The 23410-nt window shown below is 35.4% G+C and overlaps 4 protein-coding genes and 2 pseudogenes across 4 annotated transcripts; 2 read left to right on the forward strand and 4 right to left on the reverse strand.

The window, feature by feature from the left end:
• The first annotated feature begins 2048 nt into the window (after positions 1-2048).
• LOC147937808 (protein RST1-like) lies at positions 2049-10767 on the forward strand. The gene is given in 25 exon segments (XM_087467681.1): positions 2049-2574; positions 2660-2944; positions 3036-3119; positions 3201-3477; positions 3641-3891; positions 4111-4464; positions 4566-4666; positions 5027-5102; positions 5208-5339; positions 5439-5520; positions 5604-5676; positions 5823-5991; positions 6105-6119; positions 6121-6236; positions 6325-6416; positions 6716-6804; positions 6883-7098; positions 7193-7270; positions 7352-7534; positions 7686-8582; positions 8683-8979; positions 9143-9793; positions 9904-10054; positions 10141-10259; positions 10348-10767. Coding segments are annotated over 25 exon segments (5541 nt in total). The 5' UTR covers positions 2049-2181; the 3' UTR covers positions 10708-10767.
• Positions 10768-12750: 1983 nt separating this feature from the next.
• On the reverse strand, positions 12751-13150 carry LOC147937809 (S-protein homolog 16 pseudogene; annotated as a pseudogene).
• Positions 13151-14498: 1348 nt separating this feature from the next.
• Positions 14499-14859, reverse strand: LOC109126368 (S-protein homolog 31 pseudogene; annotated as a pseudogene).
• A 1838-nt stretch (positions 14860-16697) lies between these two features.
• LOC147937810 (uncharacterized) lies at positions 16698-17150 on the forward strand. The gene has a single exon (XM_087465275.1). The coding sequence runs from the start codon at positions 16698-16700 to the stop codon at positions 17148-17150; it is 453 nt and encodes a 150-aa protein (XP_087321401.1).
• A 586-nt stretch (positions 17151-17736) lies between these two features.
• Positions 17737-21027, reverse strand: LOC147937811 (uncharacterized). The gene is made up of 2 exons (XM_087465276.1): positions 19795-21027; positions 17737-19236 (listed from the first exon to the last, which is right to left on the reverse strand). Exons 1-2 carry the CDS (start codon positions 21025-21027, stop codon positions 17737-17739), a joined length of 2733 nt encoding a protein of 910 aa, XP_087321402.1.
• A 47-nt stretch (positions 21028-21074) lies between these two features.
• On the reverse strand, positions 21075-21821 carry LOC147937812 (uncharacterized). Its single transcript, XM_087465277.1, has one exon. The coding sequence runs from the start codon at positions 21819-21821 to the stop codon at positions 21075-21077; it is 747 nt and encodes a 248-aa protein (XP_087321403.1).
• Positions 21822-23410: the final 1589 nt, after the last annotated feature.

A 23410-nucleotide genomic window follows, 5' to 3' on the forward strand; every position in this document is an offset into this window, starting at 1 on the left:
AATAGATAGCTCAATCGACCCATAAACCTTTGTAAAACACCCAATGTGCTAAGCTTTCTTCGATCTAAATCCAATTGAATTTCTATATTTACAAATCAAAAACAAATTCAACCAAAAGCAACTCTAAAGTGAAGTAACGCACCTGCATTTTGAAGAACAACTTGATTCAACTTGATTTGGTGAAGAACGACAGCGGTAGGAGCTCCGACGACGGAAGAATCGCCGGCGGCTGGATTGAGACGTGAGTAACCAGGTGGGTTTCGAGTGGGTTTATCGGGTCGAAAACGAGAGCTGGATATGTTTTTTTATTTAAAAATTTTAATCTAAATCAATGAAATTAGAAGGCTAAAATCGTCTCACCATCTCTTACTAAAAAAAGTGAGGGTATGAAGAATAGAGAGAGAGATAAGAGATTTGTCAAAAAAATTTAGGGAGTTCTGAGACGAAAACTCCTTCTTAATATAGATATTCTTAAAAATGCAATCGTAAGATATTAAAATCCAGAGTATATACATCAAGTGAATCTGAATCCCCATCAGTTGCTGGAAAACAATGGTTGTCTTGGACGGTGGGAAGGAAAAAGAAACAACATAAACACTAAATACATGTCGACGAAGAGGCAGAAGTGCCTCAGTTCTAAGTGTGTATTATACATGGTTGAAACCAAGCATGACCAAAATTAAATCGTAACCATATTTCGGACTATAATTGTATAAAATAGTTAAAAATCATAACTGTTAAGAGTAAATATATGATTAAATTATATTAACTATAACTGTTAATTAACTATAACCTTATCAAAATCGTTGGTTCACTGCATAGTTAAACCATAATTTGTTAACAATAACCGTTTTAAAAATGTAATAAAATATACTAATAGTTATTTATTTAATATAAATCATATGATATTTAGAAATATGAGTACACTAAAAATACATATTAATTATAAATAAATAATATCAATTGTGTTATAACATCAAATAATAACAACCATATCATATTATTAAATAACCGTAATCGTATAACCGTAACCGCTTCTAGAAGAAATCAACTTTCTTATCATTGTTCCAAACAAAGGGGTGAAGAAGCACTTGATCAGCGGTCAGACTGAAAATAAAGAGTGAATATAGCGAATAATCAGCTATATAAAAGGTGCAAATGATTGCTTAAAATGAATAGGGCTACAAATGATTGCTTAAAACTTAAATGTAACATAAAATTATTGAATGATATTTTAAAAACTTTAATTCCATATACCTAACCCATTTGATGATTCTACCTGTAGTTGTAAATTTAGAAAATATACCATGAAAAGTTCAACAAAAGTCAAAGTGAATTTATCATAACTAGCATTTTTTATTAACGTAATGTAAGTGTGTAGATCTTGTACATGTATTTGAAGTTAGGTACACATGATTCATTATTTAACTATGATTTTTCTGTATTAATCGTTTTCTCTGACCTTGAATTAAAAGCCTCAAACTCAAAATTATCTTGTCTTCCTTTTTCATTAGATAAGTATATAATATACAAATTACATATTTTAATACCATTTGAGTATCTTTTGCATTAAGTAACTTTAAAATATTAACATTAAAGTATTTAACTGTCTGATGAAAATTTTCCAAATTAATACGACCTCTAAAAAAAAAGTTGAAGTTTTTAAAACAAATTTGTTGTTCCTAGTAATTACTTTGGAATGAATTATGTGAAAAAATAAGATACATAAATTAGCGGTTTTTTTTGTGATGTTGTAAGTAAATCTAAATTGGTATACTACATGTTGAAAATTTAAAGACTTTACTAATAAAACAAAAAATATCATATAATAGGATTGACTCCGTGGTACCACGAGATAAAAACAAATTAAAAAACAATATGTAATTTGCCGCTGCATAATCAATAAAAAATTCAAGAGCTAAAAATTCACGCAATTTCCCGGTTCGGTTGGTCATCCTATTCTAACAATTTTGGTTCGGTTCAGTTCGGTTTGGTTTGTTTAGAAAAATCCAAAGAGGTAAATTAACTTATTAAATTTAATTTTTTTTTTTTTTTTTTTTTTTTGTCAATTTCTATTCTAACTTGATCGGACTTCCTCTTCCCGGCGCTGTAAATTCCAAACCCCACCGTTCACGCCTCCAAACTAGCCGTTGTCTTCTCTCTCTATTTCCGGTCAAAGCGATGGCTTCGTATGCTCCGTTACTAGAGAAAACTCGTGTACCTCAACCTTCCATACAAAGATTCGCAGTAATCTCCGTCTTCTCTAAGTTACGATCTGCTCCAGAACGATTAGGATCAGAATCCGAAGCTGGAAGAGAAGCTATCTCCTTCTGCCTCACTTCAGAATCTATCACTGTCGTTGATCAATCCGTTCGTGAGCTATGTCGATTAGTATCAGACTCCGTTTTAAACCTCTCTCGTGGTTTGTTGGAACTTCAATCAGCTCTCGAAGGATGCGATACGAAATTGGTTTCGCTGTTCGTGAAGGGGTTAGGGTTTTTGATTCGTATTGGTTATGAACAGAAGGATGGGAATTGGACGTTTAGTTCTACGGAGAATCATCCGTTTGTTAGGGTATGTGATTTTCATTGATTCGTTCGTATTGTTCTATGTGAATTGTTGTAATTAGTCTTTGATTGCTTCTTGTTGTTGGTTTCAGATTCTTTCTAGCAGAGCGGAGACACATACGGAGCTTCTTCATCAAGTATCACTCTTTCTGATGCATAACCGGCGATTAGGAATGGTGGGAGTATGTGAATTCTTGGAGCCGTTCTTGAATTTCACAGTACTTCGGATTCCACTTGCAGATTCGTCTTCATCGTTGTTTGCGAGGGAATTGATTTCATCGATGGCTTCCCTTTGTTGCTCATCCGGCCAGGAAGCACTGCCAATAGTCAGATTGCTTATGCGTTGCCTAAAATATATACCAGGAAAAAATCTGGAAGTAAGTATGCATGAATTAGCAGCCACTTTGGTAAAGGCAAATAATTGGGTGCAGTATTAGGATCCAGTTCTAAATTTCTGATACTTTTCAGGACAATAGAAATTTCAGCTGCATTGTCAAGACTCTAGCGGATGCTTATACTGTGGTAGTGAGAGACTTGGTTGGAACTGGATCGGTATGTTGCTAATTTCATCATTCATTCATCTCAAAATTTGTGCTCATTGTTGGATATTCATTCATTTATCTATACTACCAGGAAGTAACAGAAGTTCATCTTCTCGGTGTGCAACTGGTAGATAGTGTACTTCTTCTTTGCTCTTCTCCTCATGTCCAAACAACCGAACAAGAGTATGTTATCGAATCTTTGAAGCACTTGTTGGCTGTTCAGAAAGACGTTGGATTACCATACTCACCTGAATTATCTTTGGTGGTTCTCTCGCTCGTTTTCATGCTTGCCAAATCCAATGTTGAGCATGAACAACTCTCTATTTTGAAGTTCCTACTTTTTCTGCTCAAATGGAAAACTGAAAATGGTATATTGTAGATCCATCTTTCTTTTCATTGCCCTCTTACTCGATTTGCTGTCTGATAGCGTAGTAGCTGATTTACTCCTTTCAACCTGTTGTGTCCTCATCCTTTTTTCTATATGTGTATTTTTTTGGACTAAGAATTTGATTATTTGCAATCCTTTCGTAGAAAACTTGTCGGTGAAAGATGCAGCCTCTTCAAGTGTGGAGTCTCTATTACTGTTCCCTATCGTAGCACTGATGTCTTCTCCTTCTAAATCAGTCAAAGTAGCAGCAAGTAAGGTTCTTTCCATCGTAGAAAATGTCTTGGTAACAATGTCAAATTCACCAAAGATTGAGCTCCACACAAGTAAGGGAGATTCACCACTCAGCAGGGTGGGCTCTGTCGTGTTTAGGGTCATGCAGCAACTCTGGCATCAGGTTTAGTTCTTGTGGAGAAACCTGCTATTTTCTTTCAGAATCTGTATATAATGAGTTACATAGATCCACTCATGGGTTTGGTTATTTCATATAATTACTCCTTTGAGGGTTGGAGATAAACATGTTTATTTTAATTTATGTCTATCAAAGTGTTACACAAAAGTAACTCAGAATCAAATTGCTCACTAATTCTTTGAATGTTCTTATTTTTTCTTTCAGAATGATTACGCACCTTCCACGTCCTCCTTCCTCGGAGTGGCTTACCCCAATGAAAGTGAAAAACAGGAAACTTATTCTGGACCAGTGACTTGGAATTCACTACTTAGGGAACACACTGAACGGTTTTGGGATAAAAAAAAGGCTGCATCGTTTTGTCTTTCGCAAGAGATACCTATTTTACTTGGTGCTGTTGCTGGTGTCATGGTGATGCATCCGTCCCTAGGAGCTGATGGTATTGATTCTTTGAATATTATTGGTGGCATTGATCCTAAGATGAGTGTCCCGCTGTTGCTAGCTGTTCTATATTACAGCAACTTGTTATCTCGAACACACGTCCCTTGTCAGAGTCTATTGGTGAGCTACTCTCATTCATTTATGTATCTCAAATCCAAGTGCTGGTCCCTTCTATTAGCACTCCTTTAGTCTAGTTCTCAATTTATTTCTTTGATATGCAGTCCAAACTTCTGGGGTTACTCCCGTCATTAGCTGCACAACAGGTGATGATTCCGCTTGTAGTTCAGACTATTACTCCAATGCTGCACAAGGATGCGAAAGGGTCAGTACACCTTTTTCTGATAATTTCTTGTGTATCATATTTTTTTAATCGTGTTTATAATAGTTGATTCTGGGTTGAAGCCCTTACCGGGTGCTTGCGCTCGATTTTCACCTTTTCTATGTGGTAAACGGGTAGTCTTTGCAAGCAGCTATAAGTGGTTCCATTAACTTTGATACTCGGCTTATATAATATATGATAAAAGGTTGATTTGTAAGCCAAAAGATTAGTATGTGATGTTTCATGCTTTAACCTACATTTACCAAACTTGTTGAATTGGGTTTTTGGGCTCTACCTTGTTTCCGTTTCTGACTGTCATAAAATGGAGTCGACATGAGTAGCTCTGATGATTGTTTATTTTAGTCTTTTGTATGCTACAGCCATTAGATTACTTTGCCAGACCTGGGTAGTCAATGACCGTGCCTTTTCGAGTCTGCAAGTAAGCTCTTCTTACCAATGTGAAATTTTGTTCGAGATTGATAAAGTCAGCTTGCTATTCTTACTTATATGTACTTCTATGGTACCAATTATTTTAAATATTCAGGAGGTGTTGCGCCCAAAAGGATTCATAGACTTTATTTCAGAGAGACATATCTGCATTAGTATGGCTGCTTCCATTCACGATGTATGCAAGAGACACCCTGATAGGGGAGTAGACCTAATCTTGTCTGTTCAGGTATAGTTTCTCAAGTAACGTTTGCTGTTGCTGCTTTGGCTGTATATTGGAAATTTTGGAGTGCCTTCAATATTTTCAACTGGATTCCTACTTTGATAGGCCTGTATAGAAAGCCAAGACTGTCAAGTTCGAGCACTTGGTTTTCAGAGTCTTTCCCATCTCTGTGAAGCCGATGTCATTGGTACTATCTTAATACTTATTTGTGTGACTTAATGCCTTTCTATTTACTCATTTTTTATCTTAACTTTTGCTTTGTTTATCCAGATTTCTATACTGCATGGGGTGTCATTAAGAAACATGCTCAAAACATCAAACTGGATCCACTCCTTGCTTATAGGTTAGCAGAGCTAACATCCCAAATCATATTTATAGGCACAATTGAGGTGTCTAAATTGGTGCATGGATCTTCTAGCCATTGCTGTTTGAGGTGTCTCAAAAAATATTTGATGTATAACTAGCATTGCTTTGGTGAATATGTTGCAGTGTATGCCTTCTTCTAAAGTGGGGTGCAATGGATGCCGAAGCATATCCGGAAGATGCAGAAAACGTTTTGAACATTTTGTGGGAAATTGGGAGCTCTATGCAGATGCCTCTTGATTCCCTATGGACAAAGGCACGAGTGTCTGCCATAGTGGCCCTGGGTCAATATGAGGTAAGTATTGGATTTCAGTCTCTTGTACGTCTTCTTTTGGTATGTTCCAGACCATCTTTGGCTCTAAACTATTAATATAACACTTTTATCTAATCATGATCCATTTTTTTCAGGTATCATTTATGGAAAAAAAAAAATTCTGACTTCAACAATAATTGTGCATATATGTTCTTCTCGGAGACAAATGCGAAAATTTTGAATGCTTTAGAAGACCTTTCAATCAAGATCATGATTCATGAGCACAGGTATAGAGCTTGTAATGTAACGAAACTTTTCCTGGTTTAGAATCTCATCATCATCATATTAAAATTACTTCTCTTTCTGACCTAACAGCGTCCGGCGTAGATATGTAAGACAGAAAAAACTTCCTGGTAATAAGATTGAAAAGTTGCTGGATGTGATACCTCAGGTCATCTTCCCCGCAGGTGTAGTTTGATTTTCAACTAAAATAGTCCTTAAATTGTTAACACAATTAGTGAATTGGAATAAATAAATAAAACCTTGAGATTGGGAATTTTTACTTGTGCTCCTTTTATGCCTAATAACTAACTTAACTTAATAATTTTCAGTTCTTGCTGTGCTTTGAAACTTATGATACAGTTGCATTATGAAATACTCAGTTCTATTCGTTATGTATACCTTTTCGCTAAATATTCCAAATAATCAGTTATGTAATATTCTTTGTACTCCACATAAACTAAGTGCAGCACCATCTGATTCACAGGGAAAGAAATGAAGACTGGTGAACTACCTGGTGCGGCATTATTATGTCTATCTTATAACCCTAGAGATGTGAAGTTTGGGTCATCAAGAGTAAGTATTGTAAATTCAAATTTCTGCTAGGAGATTTTCTATACTTCTGCATACTGACTTTCATATTGTTGATCGCAGAGCTTTCGTGATGTTCATGGTCAATATGAGGAGGCATTTAAAGTAGTAGTCAAATCACTCCAGCTCTCAAGAAATATTTCCCTTGCTCTTATTTCCCTGCAATCACTGAAAGCTTTTATGCGGCGTTGGATGAGAGCTAATATATTGTCCATTGATGCAACGACTAAAGAATTACCATTGGATAAAACCTCTAATGCTGCAAACAAAATCATGAAGGTTTGAGATAGTTTTTTTCTGTTGCAGCTTAATTCGGATGCTTCATTCTAAGTGTTCAAACATTAATTGGGATTATGTTGTGCTTTTCATGAAGAGTTTGGCACATATGGCAGAAGAAGCTCTTCCGAGGTGTGCAGAAAACATAGCACTGGCGCTGGGTGCACTATGTGCAGTAAGATTTCATAGAAATGTGTTTCCATATCTGTAGTGGTCAACTGTCTCAATACGTATTTTAATCTGTTTGTTGTTTCAGGCTTTGCCAGCTGCTGCTCATAATATTAAAGCGACTGCATCAAAATTTCTGTTGAGTTGGTTGTTGGAGCATGAGCATGAACACCGTCAGTGGACGGCTGCTATTTCTCTTGGATTGATTTCGTCGTCCCTACATGTGACTGACCACAAGCAGAAATTTCAGAATATATCTGGGCTTCTTGAGGTACTTCCTATACCTATGAGTTACGGGAAAAATTTACAGTGCTAACTCTTTTGTGAAAACGCATACTTTGTAGTAAATTTGCATGCACAATCAGTCTTGGTCTTTCTCACTCCTTACATTTCCACTTAAAAATATTTCTCATGTCTTTCAGGTTTTGTGTAGCAGTAAAAGCACTCTTGTAAAAGGAGCCTGTGGCGTTGGATTGGGTTTTTCATGCCAAGATCTGCTCACTCTGAATGAAGCCTCTGCGAGCTCTGATATGGACAGGGACTCTTACTGGAACCAAGAAGAACGGCTCCTAGGGAGGATACTGAGGTTGCTATCTTCAATATTACATTGTTTCCTGCACACTCCGTGTGATATCCTAGAAAGCTTGTCTGCACTGTTCCCACCTGGAAAGGAAGACAACGTTATAGGTTTACCTCAGCTGTTGGATGAGAGTTCTGATGATTTTGATGATGATACATGGGGTATAGCTGGACTCATTATAGGTTTGGGGATGTCAGTTGGTGCAGTATACAGAGCTGGGAAGAAAGACGCTGTTGTAAAGATTAAAAACCTGATTGTATCATGGATCCCATATGCAGATTCTCTTAAGCAAACTTCGGGTTCTGATTGTAAGGTATCAGTGAGACTGTTTTCAGTTGGTTCCTGCCTTGCACTTCCTATTGTGATCACTTTCTGCCAAAAAGTAGAACTGTTTGATGCACATGAGGTAGATCATCTAATCGGTTGTTTCAAGGACCTTATTTCCGAGTTGGTTATTGTTAGAAAGTCTGGTGCTTTACGTAAGAGGTTGTTGATGGCATCCTGTATTGGGGCGGGAGACCTCCTTGGTTCTGTTTTGAATGAAGGTATCCACCCTGTTAAGATTGAGTCTGTTAAAGGGTTGCTAGAACTGTTCAAGACATGTTACTCTGGACTTTACCCACCGGTTGCTCACTTTGGAGGCATGCTCGGAGTTGTTAATGTTTTAGGAGCAGGTGCTGGGAATTTGGTGTATTCCCATCCGCTACCCCGTGCTCCTCCAGCCAGTTCTGATGAAAACGTTAGTTCTTTGGTCTATCTTTTTGTCAAGATCATTACTTGATTTATTTCCATTTAGATAAATGTGTTTGGGTTCCTAACATTCATTTATTTTGCTACAGGAAATCTCTTATGTGTCAGGTCCTTTGCTTTCAAACGCATATTTTACTCAGCAGTTGACGCCAGTTGTGCAAGAAATATTTCTTATCGCGCAAAATACCAAGGATCGCCAGCTCCAACATTATGCTGCATGGGCAATCTCAATTCTTAGAAATTACATGCGGTCCGAGGAAGCATCAAGTCTCAGCAATGAAAACCAATCTGATGCCTCTCATCGTAATTCCATCTCTCACAATGTTCCTGAACATACCATGGTCATGAAACTTGCTCAAGGCCTGACAAATCCAAGATTTCCTTTGGTATGTCTGTTAAACTTAAAGGCTTTCTTGATTCTTGTAGGTGGAACAAAAAAAAACTTGAAATTGTTTTCATTATGTTGCTGCTATAGTAAAGTATAAGGAGATTAGTTTGGAAATAGACCGCAATCTGTTCTCATACTTATTAATCTTTGTTGAATTTTAGGCGGGTAGCCCTCTGAATATTGGCACACTGGAAAGTGCTTTGCGGTGTTTGTCTCATGCTCCAAGATTGCCAAACTTGGACTGGGGAGCAACAATAAGACGATTAATGAAACAAGACACTCAGACTGATGTATCGCAATCAGGGGATGTTCCCAAGGAAGGAACTCTTAGGGAAGAGTGCTTCAAATTTTCATTAGCCCACGCAAGAGAATTTGATGAACTTCTAGCTTTTCTGGACGAATTGTCTGAACTAGCCAGATTCAAGGCGCTAGAGCAAAGTCTCCAGTCATGCCTGCTCTGTCATCTAGGGTATTTAATGAGAATATTCTCAGGTTCAAGAATGAATAAATTGTTTGACGATGTCTCTTGCTTTGTAATCTCGCTATCTTCAGACCAAGCATATAGCTGTGAACAGAAGAGCTCATTGAGGGTCTCTTGTTGGAAGGGCCTGAGTCAGTGTCTTGAAGAAACTTCGCTTGATTCTTCAGAATACATCACAAAGATTGAAAAATGCATAGAGTTGGTTTTTGCTGTCTTACCAGTAGCATCACAATCTCCTATACCAGATCAGATGGGTTCGGTGAAAGAGTGGTCAGAGGCAGTTAGATGTTTGCAGAAGTCGCGTCTGGATTGGTTATACAAATTCCTGCAGGTATGTAATATCTGCATCATGCATCTTTTGTTTGCCAGTTTGTAAGCTACGTACCATCTTTGTGGACATCTCATCGTTTAATTGTGTGTGTTTTTTTTTTCTCGTATCAGGTTTCAAATGTTGAACCTGGAAACGGAAAGACAGACTTCCAAGGTGATCTTAAGAAGATCCAGGCAAAAGCCAAGCTAGCAAAACTTGGCTCAATTCCATTTTCCGAGTTAGGAAAACTGAAGGCTATTATATTAAATTGTGAACAGTCAGGTCAGTTACTATCCTCAATTGCTATATGTAAGCTAGATATGTACAATCAAAGATCATTGTACAATCAAAGTTTCCGTATTTGTTAGGTATTTGGGACGTGTTGATTGAGATAGTAGCGGCTCTGCATCACGCCGAAGGAGGAATCAAAAGACAGTGGCTCGTTGATGCAGTTGAAATCAGCTGCGTTTCTAGCCATCCTTCAACTGTAAGCCTCAATGTCAATGTCAATAACTCATTCATCAAAAGAAATTTTTCTTTCTTCTATGTTGAAATCTGCTTTTATCCTTTTACAGGCAATTCTCTTTGTTGGCCTTCTCTGTAGCATCTGCTGCGAATACATGCCGTTTCTCACTTTAGACCGCTCCACGGTGTTGAGCGATATGTCTGTTACCATAAATTCTCTCCTGTCTGATCCCATCTATGAAGTGGTCGCAGAGCCTTTCATCTCGTTTCTATGGACTTCATTGGAACGTATTTACAATTTTGCAACTGACACAGACGCCAATGCAAGGCTAAGCTCACAGCAGATTGAGGGAAGCGAAAGAGAAAAAGCACCAATGATTATGAAAGTAATGCATTACATTTGTGTAGCCTTCAGAGATCACTTGCCTCTTGAGAAACAGCTTAGACTTGCTTCTATGGACATTGTTTGATGAGTATATATACTAGATGACTATACTTTTGGAATTAATTCATAAAATAACTATGACCCATGTAGTTCTGTCGACCATGCAACTTAAAATTGCGAAGCTCTTCTTCTTCCTTCTTCCTTTTTTCTCTTTCTTTCTCTTCTTTTTCTCTTTCTTTCAGTCATCTTCTCTCCTCCATATCTATCTCTCTTATGCCATTGTCCAGCCACCATCACCACCATATTCATAATCTCTTTAATTCCTTTTAATTTTTTATTTTCTCGCTACCACCCTCAGATTTAATCTTTTTTTTTTTCTTTTTCTCTTATCTCTCTTTCATCAGATCTCTTTACCACCAATTTTATCTTTCTTTCTCTCTGGAAATCTATCCTTCTTTCATCACAGTCTATTCTCTGTTTTCTCCTCCGTCGGAGTTCTCCGCCACTCACCGACGTAACATCTAAAATTAGATCTGATATTCAAAATACGTATAAAATTTCATGCTATGAAATAGAATCACATGATGTTTTTGTCCATATATCATGTTATTTCACATAATCACATGAGTTTTAACAATTCTACACAACAACATAGATATTTTGCCCATATATCATGTTATATCACAAAATCACATGAATTTTAATAATTTTACACTATTATATCAATATATCATGTGATTTTTTAGAATTATATAACATTAGATCTCGTAAATGATAAGTGTTCCATTCCGTAAAAACAAAATAACGTAGGGATATTTTAGTATTTCTCCCACTCCACAAAACGTTATTTACCAATAAATTCTGACACAAGGCTATTTTCTCTATTCTTTTTAAACTCATGGTTATCTACCAAAGTTGCTCTTGTTTGATTCCTTGTAAACTATTGTATATACTTTTTTTTTTACTGTTGGGATATTTGGGTGATTAATGGGATTTTCGTTTCCCACATTGTTGTACTTAGATATATATACTAGATTATGATCCGCGGTATACCGCGGGGTAAGTTTTTTAAATTTTTTCTTGTTAATGTACTATTTTAATACTAATTTTACTAATATATTCTTTTGTTAATTTTAGTGATTTAATATATAAACCGTGGTATGCCGCACAATAATTTTTTTTTATATTGGTGTTGTTAAAACATTAAAATGAGGATTTATTTCGTATTGAAATATCATATTACTGATAGTTTATTTTTTAGTATTATCAGTTCAATCATGTAATGTCATATAACCCGTCATGTAATATTAACTCGTTTGTGTTATTTTGAAATTTTAGTATGTTTAAATATTTATATTTTTTTAACTTTTTATTAAGTTTAGATATATCAGTTATAAATTATAATTTTCTTAAAATTCTGTAATTTACTATATACTGTAAATTTACTATATATGTATGTTTAACACACACTTTTTATATTAATTAAGTAATATATGTTCGTTTTAAAAAATCAAATCACAATATATGTAGAATAAAATACACATTTTTATTTAACTTTATGTATTATATGATGATTCACTACATTTAATTTTTTTTTTTTTTAAAGATGATAGGAGAATAATTTTTTTAATATAAAAGAAATATTCTAAATATCTATATTAACTATAAAATATTATATATATGGATATTTAAAATATTTTAATTCTGTTCTGTTATAAGGATAATAGAGAAAATTAACTAAACTTGTTTGGATATGAATATAAGCATTCAATGGTATTAAATGCAAAAACTTTCCAAAACAGATTTTTGAGCAAAAACTGCTGCAAAAATACTAGTATAGATTTAGTAGTGCGAATAGTAAAAGACATTTTCACGTTTTAATATAATAGAATTTTCGTGTAATGAATATGAGCTTCTTCTTGCTTTCTTCGGTACATAACGAATCTGAGCTTTTCTTTCTGTCTTTGGTACGTAACGAGTTGTACTTTATTTTTGTGTTTTTAATTACATATTTACGTTATATTTTTCTGATGCTTTTTGGTTTATCTATATATAAATTTGCCATATAAATTTTACTTTAAAATAATAGTACAACCTTTTTATTTTGACATAGCTTGTTATAATTTTTTTAAGTCAACCAATCATACACTTTATGCATATTATCATTTTTGAAAATATCTTATCTCTTTAAATAGATCCCATCTTCTCTAGCTCTCCAATCCCACAGATTTCCTTCATCAAACCAATTGAATTGCCTAAATGCTATAAAATTCTGATAATGTTTATAATTTAGTCATTGTTTCAAAGTACACATGTAACAAGTTGTACCCCAAATGACAGCCATAAAACCAATTTTACAATCCTGTCCAGTTGGTATTATTTTTGGACCTATTACGCCATCTTTGGAATAACATCGTATCCATAAGAGCTTTTCGAATGAGTTTGTTCCCAATTCTGAACATGCCGCCGGATACATGGTCAAACATGTAAATGCAAAAAACAATTATAAAAACTGAAAGGTTTTTCATAATTTTTTTTTCTGGGTATATGTTTGTTTTTGTTAGTTTTTTTTTTATGGTTGTTTCTGGTGCTATATAGTATATACACACACCCACACCCACCTCTGTATTAATATTGTTAGCACAAGATATCCTTCAGTATTAGTTCTAAGTTATAACAAATATGTATCTTACATGTGAAGATATCTTATAATACTCATATTAGTTATGGTATACATAAATCATATTATATTTATCCTTTAAGTTATACTCTAGAAAATTTCACAAAATATAATATAAGATTTATATGTTAACTTAAAGGATAACTTAAAGGATAAAACACATGCACAAAATATAATATTAACTAGGATTTAACCCGCGGTACACCGCGGGACAATATTTTTAATTTTAAAAATTTAAAATTTATATTTTATTTATTTGTTATTTTATTATTGTTTTATTAATTTTAGAAATATAAAAGTTTACATGTATATGATATAAGTATTCAAAGTATAGGATTTTGTAGTGTTTTCAAGGTTTTAACCCGTGTGGTATATGTATAGTCTAGTAATACATTTATCTCCTGGTACACATCTAAAAGTGTTTTAAAACAAACAATTCCACTTAACTCCCTATATGGGATTAATGTCAACTCGTCTCACCAAAATCAAAATAAGTTTTTGCATAAAAAAATAATAATCAAAATAAGTTTTTTTTATCAAGTTTAATTATGTTAATTGTTTTACCAAATTAGCATATTTTTATAGTTTATAACTTTTCCATGTCAATATATATATAGTTTATGATAATTAATAGAATTTTAATTTTTTTGGTAATTCCTCAAAAAATAAAAAATAAACCAAATTATATGGGGTGTTTTCAACATATTTAATAAGACATTTTATAATTGGATTTTCGGTTTAGGAAATTTATTAATGTTAATATAATTATGGAGAATCTGTTGTAAATTTTTGTTATGGAAAATCTGTTGTATATCATTTAAATTTGAGAGATTCTAGCATCCATAAAAATAGTTTTGGGAGATTTAATGGGTTAAAACTTTAATGGGTAGAGTTGTTTTTGGAAGAATCAGAATGTATAGATGTTGTTAAGATTTTATGGCAACAAATGTAACAAATGTTAGTAAATTTTAGAAAGATTAGTATTTGAGTTTCTCTGTAATGTTATTTATGGAATTATTTTAGGGGTTAATGTTGTAAAAAAAATTAAATAAATAAAACTTAAAGGGCATAAACCAAAATGTACTTCAAAAATGTTAATATAGATATATTTATCCTTTAAGTTATACCCTAAAATCTTATATTTATATTAACTTAAATATAAGACTTTTTTATTTTCACACAGCTTAATAACATTTTTAATTTATCCAGTCATATACTTTATGCATATCAGTCGACTTTTGGCTACCTTCTTTCTTTAAATATATTTCGGGCTCTCCAATCCCATAAGCCTCCACCATCAAGACCACTATATTGCTTAAATGCTGTAAAATTCTGATAATGTCTATAGTTAGGTTCTTGTTTTAAAGTACACATGAAACGAGTCCTACCCCAAATGTTAGGGCGAAACGAAGTTATAGAATCTTGACTGACTGGTATTATGTTTGGACCTAATACATTAGTTTTGGAATAACACCTCATCCAAAGGAGTTTCTTGAATCTGAGTTCGTTCGCGATTCTAATTTTGGCACCGGATACATGGCCAAGCATAAAACAAATAGAAAAACTGAAACGATTTTCATTATATATTTTATTTAATTTTTCTGTGTAGGTTAACTTGGTTTTTGTGTTTCTGGTACTATATATACACACGCATCTGCATTACTATTGTTAGCACAAGATATCCTTCAGTATTAGTTCTAACTTATCACATATTTGATATCTTTACAAAATCTTTTAGAATAGAAATTTAAAGAAATAAGGATAAAATCGTTTGACAAAAAAAAAAAGAGGATAAAATCAAGTAGCATTTGTGGATATAATCTATACTAGTATATTTGCATCAGTTTTTGCTCAAAAATATTTTTTGGAAAGTTTTTAAATTGAATGCTATTTAATGCATATATTCATATCCAAACAACTTTTGTTAACTTTCTCTACTATCCTTATAACGAAACACAGTTAAAATATTTTAAATATCTATATATATAATGTTTTATAATTAATATAGATATTTAGAAGATTTATTCCAGATTAAAAAATTATTCTCCTATCATCTCTTTTTTATTTTAAAATTTAAATGTAGTGAATCATCATATAATACATAAAGTTAATAAAACAATTGTATTTTTCCTTCAGATATTGTGATTTGAATTTTTTAAAACAAACATATATTACTCAATTAATATAAAAAGTGTGTGTTCAACATACATATATAGTAAATTTACTTTATATAGTAAATTATAAAATTTTAAGAAGTTTATAATTTATAACTGATATATCTAAACTTAATAAAAAGTTTAAAATTTTAAATATTTAAACATATTAAATTTTCAAAATTACACAAACGAGTTATATTACATGACGGGTTATATGACGTTACATGATTGAATTAATAATACTAAAAAGTAAACTATCAGTAATATGATATTTCAATACGGGTTAAATCCTCATTTTAATGTTTTAACAACACCAATATAAAATATGTCAGATCAAACTGATTTACTTAAGATTGTAGTAAATAAAAATTATTGTACGGTATACCACTGTTTATATACTAAACCATTAAAATTAACAAAAGAGTATATTAGTAAAATTAGTATTAAAATAGTACATTAACAAAAAAAAAATTAAAAGAAAAACTTACCTTGAGGTGTACCGCGGGTCATAATCTAGTTCTTTTTAATAATGCAGGAAATTAGGGGTGGGCATTTTAACCGAACCGAACCGACCCAACCGAACTCAAACCATTTGGTTAAGTTTCTTCTCAACCCAAACGGTTCGGGTTGTAAAGATATCCTTATTTCTTAAAATTACATATTATACAATAATTATTATGAAATAATTAATAATATTTATTTTATTTATTAAATAATTAATAATATTCATATTTCTTCAAAATTCTAATATAAAGATATCCTTATTTCTTTAAATAATATTCATAATTATTGTATAATATGTAATCATAATCTTATATTCTGTATGAATTCATTTATGTTAGATTAGATTTAATTATCTCTAAAATTTTAACCCTAAGTTTTAAAGTAAAGATTGTAAATACCTCAAAGGTTCTTCTTACAAGAAATTATACTTTTCTATCTTTTTACATTGTTTGGTTTGTTTCATTTTTATTTTCTTATAATCACTAAACATTTAATATTAATATTGTTATTATTTTAAGTAAAATTTTCATGGATTCTTTGAATTTCTCAACTTACAACTTGTTTATTATATATATAATATATATATATAATTATTATCAAAGGACAATGAATTTTGTTTTTGTTACATTAATTGTTTTTTAAACTGAATAAAATCGAACTGAATTGCCTGACAATGCATAGGAAAATATCTTGAACTTAATTGATTTTTCACAAAGACAAGATATTCCTCGTCGGATGGCTCTACAACCACTATGGTTACTATGGATAATTTGGAAGGCGAACAACACAGTTTTTTACAATTACAGAGAAAGTGCATCAAAAACAGTTCTACAAGCCAAAGCCGAAGTACAAGAATGGATAGACATTAAAGTGCATCGGGAGAATACTCAAGAATCACTTCAACAAACACATCAATGGAAAGCGCCACCACATTCGTCGGTGAAATGTAACTTTGATGCCGCTTGTGATAGGAACACATCTCAAGCCATAGGTGGTTGGATAATTCATAACCATCTCGGGTTACCTCTCTATTGGGGTCCTTCTGTCCTTGGTTATGCTGAATCTCCCCTTGAAGCAGAAACAAAAGCCCTACTTCTTGGACTACAACATTCATGGATCAGAGGTTACACTAATATTATCTTTGAAGATGACTGCGTGAATCTCATCAACATTTTAAATGGTATTTAGAATAATAGATCCTTGGCAAACTTCCTTCACGACATACAACATTGGATATCAAAGTTTGATTCAATTTCCTTTCTTTTTACAAAGAGAGAATGTAATATTGCTGCTCATAACTTAGCAAAATATGGCTGTTTAGACAATGTTTCCTATACTGATTATGTATCTTTACCGGATTGGCTACGGCACTCCATCTGTATTGACTCTTCTTAAATGAAATGAAAGCTCTATTTTGTGGAAAAATCGAACTGAATTAAAGCCAAGCCAAACCAAACCGAATATAATCCGACCTCGATACAAACCAAACCAAACCAAACTAACTTTGGTTGAGTATGGTTAGAATTTTATGAAAACAGTATTAACCACACCGAACCAAACCCAAACTTAAACCGAAATATCCATCCCTATAACAGGAATCATATATATATATAATAGAATTCTTTTTAATAATGATATATATTTTTTTTTTCAACCAAACATTAATTAAATTAAAAGGTAACTCCCAGATTTATAAATGAAATTTCAGAAGGTAACGACCTTGAAGAACGGGCAAGACAATCTGCCCTCACATTGAACTCTCGGGTGATCCTGGTCAGGGTGAAGGAAGGAAAAGAATATCTGAGCGAAAATAACTCCTCCAGCAGGTTCGAGAAACGGGCCAATCCTCAGGTGTTTGCACCATCGCCACTAATTCTACACAATCTGTCTCAAAGTTCTGACAATCGACACCAGCCGCTAACAAAGACTCCATGGCCCAGATCAAAGCTTGTATCTCTGCGTGTAAGGAAGTATGACCGCGTCTATGACTCCGAGCACCCAAGAGAAGCGTCGAATCATCACCATTACAGTACCACCAACCCAAACCTTGTAGGGGGTCGGAACTTTTCCATGAACCATCAATCTGACACCGAGGAAATGACCTCCTGTCCTCCACCAATGGCGGAGGATGCGGATAACTCCCCGAGAAAGACTTGGCCTCCTCCCACAAAAATTTATCATTATTTGCCTGGTTTAAGATATCCATAGGTTCAGCCTGTAAACCCTGGAAAACTTTTTTATTCCTATATTTCCATAGTGACCAAATGATCCAGGGGAGGGTTGAAGCTATATCAGAATCCCTCGATTGGGAAGCCGCCCGCCAAAAAATAAAATCTAAATTTGCATAGATTGAATCAAAAGGGAAACCGTCCAGAATTAACGATATCGGTGACATGGCCCAAACATCTCGCGAACGAGGGCACTCAAAAAGAGCATGATTAATTGTTTCTATTGCAGACACACATCGCTTGCATGTATTATCACACCGGACACCCCTATACCATAGCCGTTCTAGCACAGGGAGAGTACCCGAGCCAATCTGCCAAAAGAAATGTTGAACCTTCGGGGGAACGTTAAGTTTCCATGACTGGGCCCTGAGGGCCATACATGTCGGGCCGAATTCAACCTCCGCCGCTGAATCACGGGCTAACCGGTATCTGGATTTCACTGTATACTTCCCTGACTTAGTAAAGTGCCAGACTAATCTATCTGGTTTCTGGACTTTACTGACCTCCATGCTCCGAATAATCAGGATATCCTCTGGATCCAAGAACTCCTCCAGGGTAGGCAAATGCCAATCCTTCGTAGCCGGATTAATTAAGTGATTCACCATTAAACTCGGTAACCAGCGTCTTCCCCGCCCATTTTCTGGTCGTGGTTGAATATCTGGTATCCATGGGTCCCGCCAAACCAAAATAGAGCAACCTGAGCCTACCGCCCACTGTGCTCCTTGTTTGACCAATTCTTTTGTTGAAAAAATACTCCTCCATGCGAAAGAGGGATTATATGGTTTGTTGGCCATAAGAGGGTGCTTATTCCTAAAATAACGCCCTCGCAAGACCCGAGCTATTAAGGACGTCGGATGTTGAATTAGCCGCCAAAACTGTTTCGCTAGCATGGCATCATTAAATTGTTCCAGAGCTCTGAAGCCTAATCCTCCTTCACATTTATCTTTACACAATTTATCCCAAGCCATCCAATGTAGACCTCGAGTCCTATCATTGGACTTCCACCAAAAGGTAGAAATGGCACTCGTTAATTTAGTTGTCAACTCCTGCGGCAATTTATAACATGACATTTCATGAGTCAGAAGTGCCAGCGCTACTGTGACAACCCGTCCCGTGGACCCCACTAGCCCACCGCTAGCTGCCCCAACGGACCGTCCGTGGACCCCACTAGCCCACCGCTAGCCGGCCCAACAGACCCCAAGCTGGCCCTGCAGGGCATCGATCCTAACCCCTCACTGGGCAAATGGAACTATTCATCCAAATCCACAGTAGGTTATTGGTGTACCAGGCGTTCCTCGAACCCTGGTCCCCACCCTTTAACAACCTTCCCACAGGACAAGCTGTCACCAATTGATCTGCAGGTCATCAATTGGTGACAGCTTGTCCTGTGGGAAGGTTGTTAAAGGGTGGGGACCAGGGTTCGAGGAACGCCTGGTACACCAATAACCTACTGTGGATTTGGATGAATAGTTCCATTTGCCCAGTGAGGGGTTAGGATCGATGCCCTGCAGGGCCAGCTTGGGGTCTGTTGGGCCGGCTAGCAGTGAGGCTAGCGGGCTAGCAGTGAGGCTAGTGGGGTCCACGGGACGGGTTGTCACAGCTACCGATTTAATCATAATCTCCTTACCACCCTTCGATAAAAACTTGGCATTCCAATCGTTGACTCGATCATCCATCCTATCCTTAACATAGCCAAAAACCCTCGTTTTCGAACCTTGGAGACTTTCAGGAATACCCAAATAAGAGCCCATACCGCCCTGTTTAGAAATACCAATAACCGACTTCAAAATATCCCTTTTCTCAGGAGGAACCTTCTTGCCAAACATTATTGAAGATTTGTCTAGATTAACCTCCTGCCCTGAGGCTTTGCCATAATTACTGATAATTTCCATGATCGTCAGGCATTCCGTTGCTTCTGCCTTACAGAAGAACAGACTATCATCGGCAAACAATAATTGCAAAACTGTAGGACTACCATAAGCGATTTTAATATACGTTAATCGCTTCTCTCGTTCTGCCTTTTTAATATTTGCTATCAAAACCTCGGTGCAAAGTATAAACAAATACAGTGACAGAGGATCTCCCTGACGTAATCCCCTCTGTGGTATAATAGAACCCCGAGGCTGACCATTCATAAGAACTTGATACGACACTGAAGACACACACCACATAATCCATGAAATCCATTTCCTATCAAAACCCAATTTGACCAGTACCGCTTCCAAAAAATCCCATTCGACTCGATCATAGGCCTTACTCATATCCGTTTTGAAAGCCAGAAACTCCGAATTATAGCGACGGTTAGTGTTGAGCCCATGAAACATCTCTTGCGCCACCAGAATATTATCTGTAATTAAACGACCAGAAACAAAGGCCGACTGGGTCTCCGAAACCAGAAGAGGCAAGAAGCGTTTAAGTCGAAAACACAATACTTTAGAAATTATTTTGTAGCTCACATTACAGAGACTGATGGGCCGAAACTCTGCCATACGCTGCGGCCTATCTACTTTAGGAATGAGACAAATATTTGTCTCATTTAATCGGGGATCAAAACCACCTGTTCGAAAGAACTCTCTAATCAGAGCCACCAAATCCCCTTTCAAAGAAGACCAGAACCGTTGGAAAAACAAGGCTGTCATTCCGTCCGGACCTGGAGTTTTCTCCGGATGCATGGAAAACAACGCCTTACGGACTTCCGCTTTAGAAATGTCCCTAGTTAGGTCCCTGTTCATACTGTCCGTAATGATTGGAGTAATTTCCTGCAGCACCTCAGAAATACCCCTACTATCCGAATGCTTGAAAAGTTCCTCGAAGTATTTTGTAGCAATATGCTCCATGCCTTTGGGTGATTCATTCCAAACATTATCCGTATCAAATAAACCCACTATCCTATTCCGCACCCTCCTCTGTTTAGTAGAGGCGTGGAAATACTTAGTGTTTTTGTCCCCAACCCGCAACAGAATTTTCTGCTTTTCTGTTGCCAATAAATTTCCTCATCCCGATACGCCTCCTTTAATTTCCTTTCAATCTCCCGAATCTCTTCCTGGGAAATCGAATCATCCATCTTCGCCTCCTGTAAAGCTGCCTTCATCGAAGAGATAAGCGAAGGACCGGAACTTACATTATTTTTCCGCCACCAAGATATTGAATTCCTACAATTCCTTATTTTATCCACAAAACCTGGAACCCGAAAATTGTTCGTATGATTCCACCCTGACTCAAATGCATCACCAATACCCTCCTTACCCAACCAGCGTTTATCAAACCGGAACTGACGGAGTCGTCTCCCCATTCTCGTCAGACAAGTTGCTAAAATTGGACAATGGTTAGAACCAATCATCTCTAGATAATCTACCCTCGAATTAGGGTAAAAACTATGCCAATCCTCATTTCCCAATGCGCTGTCCAAACGACAGCGAACCACCTGATTATTGCATCGATTCCCTCGCCAAGAAAGTTGTTCACCATAGCATGGAAATTCAAGCAGTCCACAATGGCGAAGCATTGAAGTAAAATGTATAAAGGATGAAGCTGAGCGCAAAGCACCACCTTGCTTTTCATGATTACCCACTAATTCATTAAAATCACCAATTAAAAACCAAGGATCAACATGAAATGAGCCAATATCCATTAATTTATCCCAAACTTTTCCTCTATTTTGGGGTACCGGATCACCATAAACAAAAGACATACAAACCAATTGTTGACCAATAAACGCTTGTGTATCTATAATACGATCACTATGAAATAGAATTGAAAGTTTTATTTCATCCATAAAAAATAAAGCTAGACCACCGCTTGCCCCACGAGTTTCAACAGTATACAATTTATTATAACCAAACTTATTCTGAAATTTTTGTAAATAAGAAAAACATTTTTTTGTTTCTGATAAAAATAAAATGTCGGGTCTATGTTTTCTCCATAAATCGCCCAAATAATTTTCTGTCAGGTCCGCCCCAATGCCCTGACAGTTCCAGCTTAGTATTTTCACGTTTGAGCCGGAGGTTTCGGAAGAGCCCCCATTCCTCTCTTAAGATGACGACTTCCTCCTCCCATCGGAATGTCGTCTTTGGCCTTTTGGCCTTGCTTACCCACTGTCACCTGTTTAGTGCCCTTTCCTGCAGGTTTCAAAGATAAGGCTTTAGCTAAGAGTCTTTTCCCGGGTGAAGCCAGAGGCAAAACAACCTTCTTTGAACTATGCATTCCTTTTCTAGCCTGCGGACTACCCACTCTATCTTTAAAGCTAACCGTTCTCCCCAAATTGATAGATCCCATGGCAGAATTCATATTCTTCAAACCCAATTTTAAAAAATCAGAGACAGGATTACCTTGGATATTAGTATCCTCCGCAGCTAAACCAGCCTCAGTATTAGCGTCAAGAGTCGGCTCCACCTCTGTCCTTGAATCCGCTGGATTATCCACATCCTCAAATTCTCCATCTTCTAACAGATCATCGGTACTTACATTAAAGGCCTGATCCTCCACATCCTCATCCCCTTCACCTAAACCCTGATCCACAGTTACCTCCATCGAATGGTCCTCGATCATAGCAGAAGGCTCCTCTAACTGAGCTCGACCATGACCCTTTTTCTCGCCAGAAGTCTGCTTAACCCTCCATCGAATGATATTTCTTTTTAACTCCGCATCTTTATTTCTCCTCTCATTAAATACAGGGATCTTCCAGGAAATGATGGTGCAAGCGGAAGTCGGCCACTCCGTGGAGAGGGAGGGAAAAATTGAAGTTTGCACTCTTTTATTTTCATTTAAATTGAATTTTCTCTTCTTCAACAATAATAATAATTGAAATAGATATAAAAATATGATATTTAGAAAATTCATATTTGGTTAAAAAAATCTTTACCAAATCTGATTTTTCAAATTCATTCATTTTAACCAGTTAATTATCTTCCACTATGATTATATAATATACTATATATATTATTAAAATTAAAACAATAAAAAATCAACTACAATGTTTTGCCACCCTACTACTCTTATTTGGGAAGAATTTTTTTAAAAATGACTTCCCAAAATGTAGAATATCACATTGTTTTCCATTAGCATTAAGAACAAAGAAAATCTCATTAAGGATTAAATTATCTAAAATAATTAAAAGTAATACATCCTTATAATCAAACATAACCTATGTCATACTATCTATAATATTTAACTGAAAAATATATTAAAATATGATATTTAGAAAATTTACATTTGGTAACA

Source organism: Camelina sativa, chromosome 9 (genome assembly GCF_030686135.1).
Source record: "Camelina sativa cultivar CO46 ecotype springtype chromosome 9, ASM3068613v1".
In the NCBI taxonomy this organism is placed as follows: domain Eukaryota; kingdom Viridiplantae; phylum Streptophyta; class Magnoliopsida; order Brassicales; family Brassicaceae; genus Camelina; species Camelina sativa.